General features: G+C 41.3%; 1 protein-coding gene across 1 annotated transcript in view; it reads left to right on the forward strand.

Moving 5' to 3' along the window:
* LOC115940561 (uncharacterized) overlaps positions 1-11,393 on the forward strand; it is an 18,317-nt gene extending 6,924 nt beyond the window's left edge. The window contains 2 exon segments of the mRNA XM_081829770.1: positions 10,855-11,068; positions 11,170-11,393. Coding sequence (XP_081685896.1) covers positions 10,855-11,068; positions 11,170-11,393 — 438 coding nt within the window.
* The last annotated feature ends 5,708 nt before the right edge of the window (positions 11,394-17,101 follow it).

The raw sequence follows: 17,101 nt of genomic DNA on the forward strand, positions 1-17,101 counted from the left end.
AAGTCAATTATCATATGGTTTCACTTATTTGTGGAACATAAGGAATAGCATGGAGGATACTAGGAGAAGGAAGGGAAAAATGAGGCGGGGTGGAATTGGAGGGAGAGATGAACCATGAGAGACTATGGACTGAGAAACAAACAGGGTTTTAGAGGGGAGGGGAAAGGGGGGATTGGTTAGCCCGGTGATGGGTATTAAGGAGGGCACGTACTGCATGGAGCACTGGGTGTTATATGAAAACAATGGATCGTGGATCACCACATCGAAAACTAATGATGTATTGTATGGTGACTAACATAACATAATAAAATTTAAAAAATAAATAAATAAAAAAATAAAATGGTACAGCCACTCCAGGAAACAGTTGGACAGTTTCTTGTAAAACTAAATATGCAACTACCACATGATCAAGTTATTGTATTTCTGGGCATTTATCCCAGAGAAATGAAGACTTATGTTCACATAAAAACTTGTACACACGTTTAATTACTTATGTTTATTCGTAATAGCCAAAATCTGGAAACAATCCAGATGTCCTTCAATAGATGAATAGTTAAACTGGTACATCTAGATCATGGAATACTAAACAACAATAAAAAGGAACAAACTATTGATACTGCAACAACCTGGATTGATCTCCATAGAATTATGTCTTGTGAAAAAAGCCAGACATAAAGGGTTATATACTGTGTGATTCCACTATGTAACATTTCTGAAATGAGAAAATTCTAAAAACTGAACAGATTAATGCCCTGGGGGCTAAGGAGGAGGTGAGGTCAGGTGGGAAGTATGTATGGCTATAATAGGGCAACAGGAGGAATCCTTGTGGTGATGGAAATTTCTCTATCTTGACTGTATATCAAGCTCAATATCCTGGTTGTGATAATATAGCTGGGTAACATGCTACCACTGGAGGAAAGTGGGTAAAAGATACATGGGATCTCTGTGCACTATTTCTTACATCTGCATATGAATCTACGATTATCTCAAAATAAAAAGTAAACAAAAAAGCCAAACCAAAACAAAAAACAAAACCTCTAAAACCAAAACTGGGGCCTCTAAGGACAAAGGGGTATGTGACAAATAGCCAATATGTACTGGAAGGTCAATATAAGATATAAAAGGCAATCCTCTCCTGAGACTATAAGCAGGAAATAGGTTTAGATGAGAAAGATAAGGAAGAATTTTCTTGAGCTCAGGGTAGTCCTGGCCAGAGAAGCTGCAATCCACTCTAGACTGTTCTAACCTGGGAAACCATGAGATGGGAGGGACAGTTCTGGGCTTGTCTAAGGAGTCTAGAATCTGAGCCACATAGTAGAACAAACTAAACAGTATGCCTCCTTCTAGAGAATATCTAAAATTCCACACTGATTCCAGAACTTCTCTGGGTACCTCAAGGTTAACCTGAAATTAGATCTCACATACTCCTCACAGCCCCATTGCTCCTTAAGATGTCTAAAGGATAATTTTCCAAAAACCAGAAGAGTAAGGACAAATTTCAGACTAATATTTGATGCAAACATTTTCTGGTTTAGGCGTCCACTCTAACTTGGTTTCTCTCCTGCAGGAACAGATAAAAGATTTCTTTTTACTTGTAAGTGACACACTTATTTTTGGTATAAAATTGCTGAAAGGTAGTTCCTGAGCTTAGGGTAAAAATATATTTGGAAGGGCTACATGTGTTACAAATAACTGTGTAGGGATCCTCAAGAAGTAGAAAAGCTGCCTGTGAGGTGGTAGAGGCCAGTGAGGGCAAGAGTTTTTCTGAGTAATCCTAGACAACAAGGGTAACTTCCTTTCCCTATTCTTAACTTTTTACCCCACCACCTGCAGTCTCTGGCACTTCCTGGGTTGTATGGACCGTAGATCTTAAAAAACTCTTAAGCTCTTGGGATCTGACGTCTACAGAAATTAGTTTTATGCCAGTTCCTCAGCAAGATAACTACAATCAGTACACCTTATATTAAGAATCCTCATTATCAGACACCTTCTGGAAAAAGTTTTGGAAACAACACAAATGTCCAACAGATAAACAAAACGTGTAAATGCATACAACAGAGTATTATTCAGCCTTAAAAAGGAAGAAAATTCTGATACATGCTACAACATGGATAAACCTAGAAAACATTATGTTAACATTGTGAAGACATTAAGCCAGACACGGAAGAACAGATATTATATGATTCCACTTACATGTTGTACCTAGAGTAGTCCAATTCATAGAGACAGAAAATATAATGGTTGCAAGGGGTAGGGTTGGGGAATGAGATATTGTTTAATGAGTACAGAGTTTCAGTTTGGGAAAGTGAGAAAGTTCTAGAGATGAATGGTAACGACGGTTGCACGACAATGTGAAGTACTTAATGCTATTGAACTGTATACTTAAAAATGGTTAACACAGTGTGTTATATGTAAGTGATGAATCACTAACTTCTACTCCTGAAACTAATATTACACTGAATGTTAACTAACTGGAACTTAAATAAAAACTAAAAACTACAAAAAAAGTGGTTAACAAATTTTGTACTATGTATATTTTGCCACAGTAAAAGTTTTATTATTGAAATCTAAAAATATAAACAAAAGTAGGTAAAATAGCATAATGAACTGCTGGGTACCTGTCACCAGCTTCAGTAATTATCAGCTGCTGGCCAATCCAATTTCATCTGTCTCCCAACCCAGATTATTCTCCCTCTCAGATTATTTTGAAACAAATTCCAGACATCATATCATTTCATCTGTAAATACGTCAGAACGTACGTCTAAACATAAGGACCCTTAAAAAAAATAAGCACAATGCCATTATCATATCTAAAAAATTAACAATAATTCCTTAATATCAAATATACAGTGTTCATCTGAGTCATAATTTTTTTTTTACAGCTTTCAAAAAAAATCAGGATCTAAAAAAGCTCCATATATTGCAATTGCTTGATTGCAGTTAAAGAAATGTGGCTGTTTGTCTTAGAATTTCCCACACTTAGATTTTGCTGACTGCATCCCTATGGTATCGTGTAACATATTCTCCAGGCCTCTGTTTTTCTTATAAATTGGTAGTTGGATCTAGAGACTCAATCAGATTCAAGGATTTTTTGGGTGTGCACTTATGTATGTGTGTGCACGCGCGTGTGTGCTTAAAACGGCAGCCTGATACAGTGAAAACTCCAGTTCATTCATCAACCATTAATGAGCACTTCTCTTGTCAGCCAATAAGCAGGGGGTACTGGAGATACAGATAAAAAGACATAGTTATCTCTAACCTCCAGGAGTTTGAGGTCAAATGACTATAATATAATGTAGTAAGTGCTCAGAGGGAGGACAAAGGATGGGCACTTAAATCACACTGGGGGTGGGGAGAGTGGTCAAGGAGGTCTCCACAGAGGAAGCAACAGCTGAGGTTTCAGATGAATTATCCGGGCAAGGAATGGGAGTTTCCAAGGACAAGGAGTAGCATGTTGAAGGTGGGAGCTCTTTATAAGTACACTGAATTTGAGGAACTGCAAGGTGTCAGATGCGTTTCACGCAAAAGTGTGGGATGACAGTGAGGAATGCCAGAAAAAAGGCCGGAAATGAATATAGAGGTCAGATCACAAAGGTCCTTGTAAGCTATGATAAGGAATCTTTTCCCACCTAAAGGCAATGTGGGTAAAGCAAAGGATTGAAAACAGCATGACACGACTGCCAATTTAAAGATCAAATTTGTAAACTGAAAGAAGGCTAAACAAGGAGATCAAGTAGGGGGCATCTCAAGTAAGAGAACCGAGTGCCTGGCAGTGAAGACAGAGAGAAGAGAGCCCTCTGAGAGTTAGTAGAGCAGAGCTCAACAGACTTAGTCATTGACTCCACGTGGGAAATGAGGAGAGGGAAAAACCAAGGAAGACTGAGACAACTGGACACATGATGGTAGCAAGACAGGATCTATGAGAAGAAAAGCTCGTGATATCCCCAGGTGGGAGATATCCAGTAGGCAGCCAGTGATGGGACTCTACTATTTAGTAGAGGGCTCTGGGCCAGAGATAAAGATTTGGAGCCATCAGGAGTAGATGAGGTATCACAGGAAGGATACAGACTTAGAAGGGAATAAAGCTGAGGATGAAACATGAGGAATACTATTTTTTGAAGGGTAGAGTGATGAGAAAATTCTTTAACGTAAATTGAGGAATAGCGAGAGAGCTGAAAGAAAAACCAGGAGACGGAAGTCTTTCAGAAAGACTATAAAGAGCATTTCAAGAAGAAAGGAGAAGCTAAGTATCAGTGCTTACAGAGACACCAAAGTGCGGCCTGCAGTTTGGAGGAGTCATTTTGATGACACCACGGAGGCAGGACTGAGAGTTCAGTTGGTTTTCTAAACTACATACGGTTACAGTTTGCTTTGTCCAGAGACACTCTGTCTTACAAGCCTGGCTCTATTTTGCTTACCAAAAATAACAATCAATTCTGCTTTTTCATTTCAGAAACTGTGTCGTGTGTCCTCTTCAAAATTTCCAACTTCCAGAAGCTTCAATGTGAAGGGAGGAGGTGTTTGATTTTTTTTTTTAAAGATGGAAGAGACTTGACAATATTTATATTCTGAGAAAAAGTGAGCGGCAAGGTAGAGGCTGAAGATACAGGCATAGAGGGGATGATTGTTGGAACCAGTTTTCTGAGAAAGCAGGCAGAGAATCTAGAGAACAGGTGAGAGAGAGAACACCTCTAGCACGGAGATGGATTTGAATAGAGATAAACTGGTTTGACTGTGGTTGTGTGTGTGTGTGTGTGTGTGTGTGGTGTATGTGGAAACACGAGCTCGCTCGTCCCGACAGCTTCTATTTTCTGTGTGCAGCAGGAGATGAGTCATTGGCGGAGGGACGGTGGTGTGGAGGTGGGGGAGAGCGGGAGGCCTGAGGGCAGAGGCACTGAGGCGATACAGCTGGTGTGAGGCTGCAAGTGGGAGCGGGCTGCAGACGCCCAGGGCAAGCCAGTCAGTGTAAGAACCCAGAAGAGGGTGGAAGCCAGGAGTGCCTACGGGCAGCAGCAGTGGGCACAGTAGGGAGATTTTCAGCACTCAGCATCCTGGCTGAGAGACCGGCGTGAGTAATGATCATCCCTTACTCCACATTCACGTTTGGTCAAAAGGCACTTTCAGGTGGAACCATAATCAGGCCAGCAGTCATCTAATATCAGTCTCCCTATTTACTACTGAAGATACCATTCCAAATTTACATCAGTAAAGGATCTGTGGCTTGGAGGTCCAGGCCTGAGACAGGAATTCCAAGTTCCTATTTTATTTATTTGCTCAGATTGTTTTATTTTTAAAACGTGGTATCAGGTACCCTCCTACCCTCTCTACTCTCCCACTATCCTTAACAGTATTACGAACATTTATCTATCAAGTCATCATCAACAAAAGTGTAAAATGCCATCACAGCCACATACAATTTCTATATGAAAAGCTCACTGGAGAAAGGATCTCAAAACCATGTGGCTTTCAGGGCACACTCTCTCTGGCAACGTCTCCCCCTTCTAATGACTCTTGGAAACAACCAGGCACCAATTCGATAAGGTGGCCCCGGGAGGCCGCATGTTAATGCTGAAGTATGTTTCTTTCCTCAACCTACCTCTCCACCTTCAGCCCAACCTCTCTCCTTTTAATGTGGAGGAGTGGTGGGGCAATGGTGAGGAGAAGCTGTATTTACTTCTCTTAGCCTGACTGAAGGGCAACTCCTCCCCCAATTCTATTCAGCTAGTTAGAGCCCGGTACCCAATGGATAAGGCACCCAGTGTCATTCCCTGGCATCTTCTGATGCCGGTATTCGACCTGTGAACTGGGAAGTTCAAAGATTCCTGCACTCAGCTGTGGACAGTTTTCTTTAAAAGATCTGATGTAGAAGGGGGAGTTTGATTAAGTAGAAATTGTTCTCATTGAATATGGTCAGCAGCTGCTACAGGTGCAAACTGTGACCAGGTGGGGTGTTTGAGGTGCGAGGCATCATGCACTTGACCGGTCTAAGCTTTTGGAGGCCTCATTTTTCTCAGATAAAACCATATAAGTGCTCCCACCGAGGAAGATGTGAAGTGATTTTGTCTTTGACCTGTCTCCTCTTTATGCATACACACAGCTATAGTTCAGCACCTGAGCTGTGCAAGGAAGCAGATTAATTTTAAATAGAATGTTGAGGGGGGCCTGGGTAGCTCAGTCGGTTAATCATCTGCCTTTGGGTCAGGTCATGATGTCAGGGTCCTGGGATGGAGCCCTGCGTCAGGCTCTCTGCTCAACGGGGAGTCTGCCTCTCCCTCTGCCCCTCCCCTGCACTCGTGCACGTGTGCGCGCTCTCTCTCTAATAAATAAAATCTTTAAAAAAATAGAATGTTGATGCTAAAGAGATTATTTTCCATTATTTGTAAGTGGAGAGACTTAATATTCCATAAAAAAGAGAAAGAAATTCTGAAAATAACCACAAACACCCTGCATATAGTTTTTTTGGACACCAAAGCCAGGAAATACACATTCACTTTTTATGCTATTGCTTTACTAAAGACAACCTCATGGTAACTTGGGGCTTGAACTGGGATGGATGGGGGGTGGAGGGTTCCTATTTGAATCTGGCTGGGTTTTAGGATATGATGGGTTTAAGTCAAAAGCAGAACAGAGAAAGCAAGAAAAGTAAACAAAGATTCTTTGGATCCTTTCCTTTCATGTGCATTAATTAACAATTATTCCCCACAAACTATGAGAACATGAAATCACTTTAGAGACACAATGATCGATGCACTCCATAGAGGCAATGTTCTCACAGACTCAGAAGACTACAAACACAGTGTTTATAAATTGACACCCTGTGCTCTCCACAAAGTTTGCAGCAGAAAAAACAAGGCATGGCAAGTCATAACTTACACTAGAACAATGGAGTTTTCTACTTGTTTCTGTGTTCCTACCATCTGCAGGTAAGCACATACCCAGTTTCATTCTCTTCTTTGTCTTTGTAACTCTCATTGTTCCCTTGAGCTAAGTTTTGGGAAGAGAGTTCCTGCCCTAGAGACAGTCCTCAGGTGACTGCTATATTCGACATTTTTTTGTGTACCTCTGAAAATGCCACCAAGGAGGAGTGCAGGAAACCCACCAAAGTTGTGGCTCAAGGCTTCTTGTCATGTTTTCATTTGCCAACTACTTACTGATGCTGTCTCAGACTCAATTCTACCTATGAAGCAGTTGCTGCTTACACACACACACACACACACACACACACACACACGAGAGAGAGAGAGAGAGAGAGAGATCATTCTTTACTTAAGGAAGATTAATGATGTTCCGTTGCTGGAACTGTTCAAGAGCTATATGCCATGTAAGATATAGATTAACACTTGATGAAAATGGGTGAATTGGAAGAAGATGAAAAAAGGAAATGTTCTAGAGAAGCAGCAGAAGCTGGGGTGAGGAGGGGGAGGGAAACTTCACTGGGTGGTATTCAAGAGCCTGGTGGTGGAGTTCCAGAGAAGCGAGGCTGGGACTGAACCAGAGTCCTGCTTCCATCTCTGGGACCATGAACTCTGAACACAGATTTAAAACTCTGATGACTGATTGACTATAAAGTTCTTTAAATCTCTTGGAAGGAAGTATATAGACAAAATACTATCACTTTATTATGATGTCATAAATGATCCCACTACATTACATTAGACTCACCATCTCCTATATCCTGCTTTCGTCAGTCTCTGGTATTTTGGGGAGATTTCAATGATCTCATGTTGTCTTTAGTCAATGAAACAATTCTACTGAGGAAGAGAAATGCCCTTCCTGACTTGGGAACATCCTGTCGAGTGTGGGATGTGTTTCCTGCGTACCATGTCTCTCCGATGCCATTAGCACCCACACAGTTGTCCAGCCTTTTAGAGAATGATTAAATTGGCCAAGATGGATTTCCCCATCTAGCTGAGAGTCAGCGCTGTCTAGAAGACAGAAGATTTCACTCCTGACTCATAGTATGACTTTTCTCCAAACATTTACATACATCCTTTGGTCTTTTTAGTTTCTCTGTTAAGATATTTGTGTTTCTTTTATCACGGTGAGGCAGAAAAGGACAGTATTTTGAAGACTGAAAACTAATTTCAGGAAGATTAAATTAAATTACTCTGATGCATTTTCATTTCCACTTTCAAAAATTTACTTAAAATTTCCGCCAGCGTTCTAGATCCAGTTCATGTACAGGGAGTAATCTGCTCACACTGGGGAAGTATGTAAATACTTTCAGGCTCACAGATACCATTTAATAACTAGAAGAGAAAGAATAAGATGAGGGGACTGTGGAGGCCTGAAAATTTGTGTAGCCTTTCCACGGCTGCACTGATTCACATAGCTTCTGTTTTAGCACAGAGCCACATACAACTGTACACTGTGACTATTGATTTTGTTTTCTGGAACAATCTGACGTCAGTTCAAAATAGACAAAAGACCCAGGAATAGAAAAAGACACCTTGGATATCTCCAGTTAATGTTTCAGGGCATCTATACAGCTCTGCAGTGGAAGGGCTTATATAGTAGATGAAACTGAATAGAGACATAAAAGAGACTTTTCCAATTTATATCTAGTATTTGATAGTATAGTAATTGAGAGCAACAAGCTTTGAAGTTAGGCTGCCTGGGTTCAAATTCTGGTTCCACTATGTCAGAACTGTGTGACCTTGGGAAATTTACATTTCCTCTTTGGGCCTCTGTTTCATCACTGGTAGAATGGAGATACAAATTGGGTTATTATGAGGATCAATGTAGATGCATTTAGCTACAAAGCACATGGAAAAGTCCTCAATAAGTACTAGCTATTATTAGACAGTACAGCCTGGGTTAGCACATTTAGACCTCCCAAACTTCACTGTATCCACCCCCCCCCAAAAAAAAACAAAAACAAAAAGGAAAGAGAATCAAAACAGAAGAAAGAGAAAGAGAGGTTCTTTTGGTATTGTCACAGACTTGGGTGATTTTTGTGTTAATCTCTCTGTCAACACTTGTTAATAACGAGTAGAATGTAAGCTTTCAGGTTAAGAAGACAAAAGGAACACATGCATCTAATATTAATCCCACTTGAGATCCCAGTAAAACTATAATATAGAGCCTTCTAAAATGACAAACCCACAAGAACTTGGAGAACAAGAAGGGAGATAATAGCAATAAAATTTGGAAGCTGGAAAGGAGACGGACAGGTGGTAACTAACCTTGCAGATCCAACAAAGTTAGATTTGAAGAGGGGTAAGCTAAGAACCAACTTAATTTCTCAAAATACTCCAGAACTGAAAGCAAAGGAGGCATACTAAATGGAAGTCTATGTCCTACCTCAGGAGAACTGGGTAAAAGCTGTTAAAGAAACATCAGATTCCTAAATTTGCCCTCCCACCCCACATCCATATTGCTTCTACTGGGGTGGGGGCAGGAAGTCTGAAGGTTCATTACTGGGATGTGGTAAATCAAAGGATCTCTAGACTGGAGTACCAAGCACATTTGACGGTGTGGGTACCATACTGAAAATAGGGATTACGTGAATATATGCATACTGAAATTAGAATGTAGAGAAACTCAGAGCCGTTTCCTTCCTTGGCTCTCGGAAACACTAGCAGTAGTTAAGTCCTTTACCCTGCAGGCAAGATACCGGAAACTCTCCTTTGGGGAATCTGACCAGGCAAAGTAAAAAAACCCTAGAGATACTGATTGGGAATTCCCCAACAAATGGCCCACCCAGATCACCCTACTATGAAGTCAACAGTCAATAATCCCACCTACACACTCAGAGCTTCTAATCAGCTCTTTAGATTATGTTTAATCATAAGTAAATAGCAAAGAATTATCACAGGGTGGAAAGCCTGTGAAATGGAAGAGTCTAAAACAAGGAAAACAAACAAGAGAGTATAAAGGGAAAAGGCAAAAACCCTACAAAAACCTATCATTAAAATCCTATGAGATAATGGGGCACCTGAGTGGCTCAGTTGGGTTGAGCCTCTCACTCTTGATCTCAGGGTCATGAGAAAGAGCCCGCTGTGAGGCTCCCCAGTAAGCAGGGAGTCTGAGATTTTTTCCCTCTGCCTCTCCCCCTGCATGCGCGTGTGTACGCGCTCTCTCTAAAAATAAATAAATCTTTAAAAAAATCCCATGAGACCATGCATTCATTATGCTTTTATTTTTTTAAAGGAAGAAAATAAAGAAGGGCTCTTAGGAATTAAAACATGGCTGCTACCGGGAGTAAAAAAAAAAAAATCAACAGAAGGGTAGGAAGAGAACACTGAAAAGGCTTCCCAGAAAAGGAGCAAAGAGATAAAAAATTAATTTAGAGGACCAGCCTGGGAGATCTAACATGTGAATAAGAGAGAGAGAGAGAGGTAGAGAGGAAGGAAGGGAGGGAGAGAACGAACAGGGAAAACAGAGAGGAGTTATCAATGAAATAATCAAAGAACATTTCCTAAAACAGAAAGATAGTGAGTTTTTAGAATGAAAAAGTCCATGGGGCGCCTGGGTGGCTCAGTTGGTTAAGTGTCCACCTTCAGCTCGGGTCATGATCCCAGAGTCTGGGGATGGGAGCCCCACATCACTGGACTCCCTGCTCAGTGGGGAGCCTGCTTCTCCCTCTCCTCTGCCCCTCTCCCCTGCTTGTGCTCTCTCTCTCTCTCTTTCTCTCAAATAAAATCTTTTTTTTTTTTTGAAGAATGAAATAGCCCATTGCATACCCAACTCAATGAATAGCAAACAGACCATATCAAGCCACACTACTGTAAAAGCTTATAACACTGGAGACAAAAAGACAATTCCAAAGGCTTCCAGAAAGAAAAAAGCAGATCATATAGAAAAGATCAGGCGACACAATGTCTTCAGATTTCTGCTTTTCCCATAAGCAGCCTGAGGCGATCTCTGAAAATGGTTACTTGACCCAGAAAACCCTACAAAATCATGCAAATCAAAGAGGTTCAAATCTTCGTGTTCACTTTAAGAACACACATGAAACTGCCCAGGCCATCAAGGGTATGCAGATCCGAAAAGCCACCAAGTATCTGAAGGATGTCACTTTGCAGAAGCCATGTGTGCCATTCCGTCGCTACAATGGTGGAGTTGGTAGGTGTGCCCAGACCAAACAGTGGGGCTGGATGCAGCGTCGGTGGCCCAAAGAGTGCTGAATTTTTACTGAGAGAGTCATGCTGAACTTGAGGGTTTAGATGTAGATTCTCTGGTCATTGAGCACATCCAGGTAAACAAAGCCCCCAAGATACGGCATAGAACTTACACGGTTCATGGTCAGATTAACCCATACGTGAGCTCTCCCTGCCACACTGAGATGCTCCTTCCTGAAAAAGAGCAGAGTGTCCCTAAGCCAGAAGAGGAGGTTGCACAGAAGACAAAGATATCCCAGAAGAAACCAAAACTTATGTCTCGGGAGTAAATTCTGCATAAAATAAAAGCAAATAAAATTTAAAAAAAAATGTTTTCGGGGGGCGCCTGGGTGGCTCAGTTGGTTAAGCAACTGCCTTCGGCTCAGGTCATGATCCTGGAGTCCCGGGATCGAGTCCCACATCGGGCTTCCTGCTCAGCGAGGAGTCTGCTTCTCCCTCTGACCCTCCTCTCTCTCATGCTCTCTGTCTCTCATTCTCTCTCTCTCAAAATAAAAATAAAAATCTTAAAAAAAAAAAATGTTTTCGGATTTCCAACATTGGAAACAAAGCGCTGTCTTCAAAATTCTGAAGGAATATTATTTCTAACCTAGAAATCTATTTTCAGCCACTCTTTCATATATAAGAATAATACAAAGACACTTTCAGACACGGATGCATTCCAAAATTTTACTTCCCACGCACCTTTCCTTATGAAGCTCCTGGAGAATGTTTTCCACCAGACACCATCCCAAGAGAGAGGAAGGCAGGAAATAGGAGAGAGGGAAGTAGGGAAGGGAATAGAAGGAAGGAAATAGGGAAGCGCAGGAGGATGGTGAAGAGAGATTCCAGGATAAGGGCTGTGTATAAGATTCAGAGGGCAATCAATCCAGATTGGAAAGTGACTTGAGAGATGGCCACACTGGGGACAGTCATCACCACGATCCCCACTGCCATGACATCGGCATTTTCATTTGTGCACAGAGTGCCTGCATGGGCTTGTACTTGGCTGTCTTACCACAGTCTGGAGTTACTATACTCCCACTTCATGCCCTGCTACTGATCAGTGAAGACTTGCATTTTACTGAAAAGGCAAGAAAATTTTGGGTGCCTGGGTGGCTCAGTTGGTTAAGCGACTGCCTTCGGCTCAGGTCATGATCCTGGAGTCCCAGGATCGAGTCCCGCATCGGGCTTCCTGCTCGGCGGGGAGGCTGCTTCTCCCTGTGACCTTCCCCCCTCTCATGTGCTCTCACTCTCTCAAATAAATGAATAAATAAAATCTTTAAAAAAAAAAAAAGAAAATTTTACTTTGATCTACTCCTAAAAGCTGGAGGAAATCCACATGAGTTTAGAGGCAGTAAAAATGCAGCCTGTTGTGTTTGACCGTATTTCTGTCAAATGTTGTACAACTGATTCATAACTACAACTCTGCCAGATGCCCTCACTGTGGTAAAAACCTGTTTCCTAAGACTCGTGCATAACCCTCAACCCTTACTTTCCCAGAAGGGGCTCTTAGAAGCTCTCAGAGAAGCCATGAACCAAAGATTCTGTTCACTTTCTCTGGGGAGTTGTCATCTAATAGCGACAATACTGCTCTTTCCTCACACACCTAGGGCTGAGCTTGCTACTCAGTTTTTCACACCTAAACAAAGAAAAGCAAGGAAATTATTTACACCATACTCAGGCTGTGGGCCTGGGGGAAGAAGAGGTTAGCAGGAGGAAGAAAAATAGGGCACACAGAGAACCTCTTAATCTGATGGCAGGTACAGGAGAGTCAGTTTTATTATTACTCTGCACGCTATACATTTACATTTAAAGTGTTTTTTTTTTTTTTTGCGAGAGAGAGAATGAGAGAGAGCACGAGAGGGAGGAGGGTCAGAGGGAAAAGCAGGCTGCCCACTGAGCAGAGAGCCTGACATGGGACTCGATCCTGGGACTCCAGGACCGTGACCTGAGCCGAAGGCAGTCGCTTAACCAACTGAGCCACCCAGGCGCCCTACATTTAAAGTGTTCTTAATGACATGTTACATACACACCAGAGGCTTTGTAATCTGAATCATATGAAGGTCCCAATAGTCTACCATTTTTGAGGTACAAAGAGCAACCTCATATGTTTAAAACTAACAGTTCAGGGGGTGCTTGGGTGGCTTAGTCGGTTAAGTGTCTGACTCTCGGTTTCGGCGGGTCATGATCTTGCAGTCCTGGGATCAAGCCCCACGTCAGGCTCCAGCTCAGTGTGGAGTCCGCTTCAGATTCTTTCTCCCTTCCCCTCTGCCCCACCCTGCTCACGAGTGCACGCGCTCTCTCTCAAATAAATAAATAAATACACTTGATCTTAGCCAAAAGGCCAAGAAGCGATCTCTCAAATAAATTAACAAATAAAATCTTAACAAAATAGTTGAGGCTCAGCAATGTACCTGTGCCCTTGAGGCAAGTCAAGAGCCTAAGTTTCCCCATTTGCAAAATGCAGAGTGAAAAAATAAAATAACAGAGAATTTCTTTGATGTAATGAACTCTCATAACTGCGTAACTCTCATATTATGTATGGCCAATACAATAATTCTTGTCCTCTAAAAAGTTAAAATGTAACACTAATGGGGAAATTCCTTTGTGTTTCCCAGAGAAAAGATCCAGCAAATATTATATTCATATAACTATAGTTTAATGTAACGTAACAATGAGAACTTAGGAACAGTTTTTAGAAATCCCCAAACCCTCACATTTCCCTCACTTCTGCTTTTCTTAGCAGAAATGGGGGCACAGAAACTGGAAATGACAGGAAGCAATAATGGGGATGTGATTTGAAGGAGAGGTGTAAGAGGAGGAATTACATATAAAATGAGACAAGTGTGCTCACTATTCTCTTATCAAGGCGGAGATATGGGTGGACTGAGTTGGTTCTTGATAGAAGAGCTATTATGAGGCTCTTTTTCCAAGTACATAGATTAAAAATTCATGTAAACTAAAAAGAAGAATCTTCTACTTTTCTCCCTTTAGCTATAATTTACTGGGCAATTCTGATGTGTCAGAAGCACTTTAAATGTCTTTATTTACATCATCATTTCATCCCCATAGATGTCCTATGATTTTGGTACCATTATTACCACCCTGCTCCTAATGCCCTTTTACAAATGAGGTAACAGAGGCTCAGTAAGGTTAAGGAAATAGCTCATGGTCACAGGTCAGTAAACAGCAGAGCCAGGTTTCAAACCTATGTTAATTCTAACCTCAAACCCATTCTCTGAATCAGTAACCCTCATATTAAATACCTCTTCATTCTAACTCCTTTCTTTTCAAAATGTTCCCTTTGTAATCCTGCCCCTTATTCTATAGCTAACTGTGATTATAATTTTTCCAGTAGCATCTACTGCTCCCTCCTTCCTGAGTGAGTTGTAGGAAATCCCTAGGTACTTTTGTTTGAAGACCTAACACTGTATTTCTCATACTAGGGTATACACAAGCAGGACTTGGCAATATATTGGGGGTACCCGGAAGCCCAGAGGACTAACAAGCACATCCTCCTGGACTGACAATTTTACTTCAGGTTTTTTTGTTTTTGTTTTTTTGAGACTCTCCTTGTTTTTTATTTGAAAACAGAGATGCTGTGATACCTGCAAATGCAAGATCTACACTCTTTTTTTCTTAAGATTTTTTTTTTTATTGGTTTATTTGAGAGAGAGAGCATGAGATTGAGAAGGGGAAAGAGCAGGCAGAGGGAGAAGGAGAAGCAGACTCCCTGCTGAGCAGGGAGCCTGATGCGGGACTCAATCCCAGGACCCTGGGATCATGACCTGAGCCGAAGGCAGTCGCTTAACCGACTGAGCCACCCAGGCTCCCCTACACTAACTTTTAAGATGAAACAAATAAGACTCCAAAGATATTTTCTACCTGCAGCAGGGTCATCTATTCCAACCCTTAGGTATAAGAGCTCTTCCTCCTCTGCAAGTAGTGTGAGGATTGACCACTGGATTGTAAAATAAGTTAGCTAAGAACAGCACGCTGCCCAGGCCAAGGAACAGAGTCACAAATGTGGAACATGACCCTAATCTGACTATTCAAAGACACTTACAAAACTTTGTACTTGGCAATACATATATTTTTAAAAATGCAAATTTCTAATGATGGCATTTTTGTGAAAAATAATTATGTGTCTATGTGTGAAAATAGTCTTGAAAGACACACACTTGACTCTTATCAGTGGTTTCCTCTAGGGAGCAGGACTGAGAGAACTTTCAATTTCTATCATTTGATATTATTTGACTTTTTCCCCAGTGCTGTATACTCCCTTTAAAAAGGATAAAAAACACATAAAGGTTAAAAAACAGGAACAAGAAGGTGGGGGACATGGGTGAAGGTTGTCAAAAGGTATAAACTTGCTGCTATCAGGTAAATAAGTTCTGGGGATGTAATGCACAGCATGGTGACCACAGTTAACAATACTGTATTGTATATTTGAAAGTTGCTAGGAGAGTAGGTCTTAAAAGTTCTCTTCACAAGAAAAAATCATATCTATGTGAGGTGATGGATATGTTAACTAAACTTAGTGTGGTAATCATTTCACTATGTATATATGAAATATACATCAAATCATTATGCCGTACACCTCACACTTACACAAAGTTATATGTCAATTATATCTCAATAAAACTGAGGGGAAAAACAGCAACAAGAGCACACAAAGTAATCCCAGAAACTAAAGATAGAAAAGGATTCCTAGAGTTCTTCCAAGTCAGTAACCCTCTGAATGATTGAGCCTAAAGGCCCATTTGAAAGTCAGCAGATTTCAGAGTAGGTTCTGCATGAATTTATTTAATTCAGTTCAACAAATATGTTGTCCACTCTGGCAGGCACTACTTGGGGTGCTGGGATATTTAGATCTTTATGTATCAATAAGATTCACTTCTTTTCTTCCAAGAGTTCATTCCATAGCAGGGAGACAGACATGTAAACAAATCAGTGTAATACATATGATTTTAATGCAATATACCTAATACAGAAACTTACCCTGTTCTGCTCCAGGTACCGTCCTAAGCACAGATGGACATGAGGGTGAATAAGACATGGGCCCTACCCTCAAGGAGCTCAGAGCTCAGTGGGAGTAAATACAAGGTGTTGGTAGAATCTCTAAAAGGGAAGGAGAAAAGAGGGGCCTCTGGAAAGTTTTGAAAGTTAAAATCCAACACCCCAGAAAGATGGGGGAGGGGTGGGGAAGAGCATTCTAGATGAAAGAAGCAGAAATGCAAAGGCACAGATGAATGAAACAGCATGGTATGTTTAGGGCAAGACAGGAATTTTTAGGACTGGTGGAGTATACTGTGCAGGGTAGGGGGAAGGAGGTGCTGAGAGGGTGAGAGACAGGCTGAGAGGTACGCAGAGGTCAAATAAGCAAGACTGTGCACTGCACAGTACCTTGGGTTTATGGGATGACAAGCCTCTGAAGGGCTGTAGGAGCAGAGCAGTGACACTTTCAGATGTCCATTTCAGAAAGAACATTCTCACTGAGCTTCAGAAGGTAGGGAGGCCAGTTACTAGACTTCAGCAGCAGTGAGAGATGAAGAGACTCTCACTAAGATAGGACAAGGTAGACGAGAGCAGTACTGCCCGCATGAAATAGAACCTGAGCCACAAATAAAAGTTTCGTAGCAACATTAAAAAACAAAAAGGAACACATGAAATAAAGGTTAATAATACATTTTTTCCTTAACCCATTATATCAAAAATATTATTTCAATATGAAATTAATATAAACATTGTTAACAAAATAGTTTCTATCCCTTTCTTATACAAAGTCTTCAAAACTGGGTGTGTATTTCACACTTCTAGCACTTCTAAATTTGGTTAGCCATGGTGCAAGTGCTCAACAGCCCCACTGGCTGGTGGCTACCATCTTAGTGCAGGACTGGAGGGATTAATTTAGGAGGCCATACTGGCAGGATGTGTTAACTTAGTGGAGAACAAAAAGGTAGAAAAACCTGGAATTGCTGGCTGGGGTAACTGGCTG

This window comes from Leptonychotes weddellii, chromosome 9 (genome assembly GCF_054177405.1).
Source record: "Leptonychotes weddellii isolate Sample4059 chromosome 9, ASM5417740v2, whole genome shotgun sequence".
Classification (NCBI taxonomy): Eukaryota; Metazoa; Chordata; class Mammalia; order Carnivora; family Phocidae; genus Leptonychotes; species Leptonychotes weddellii.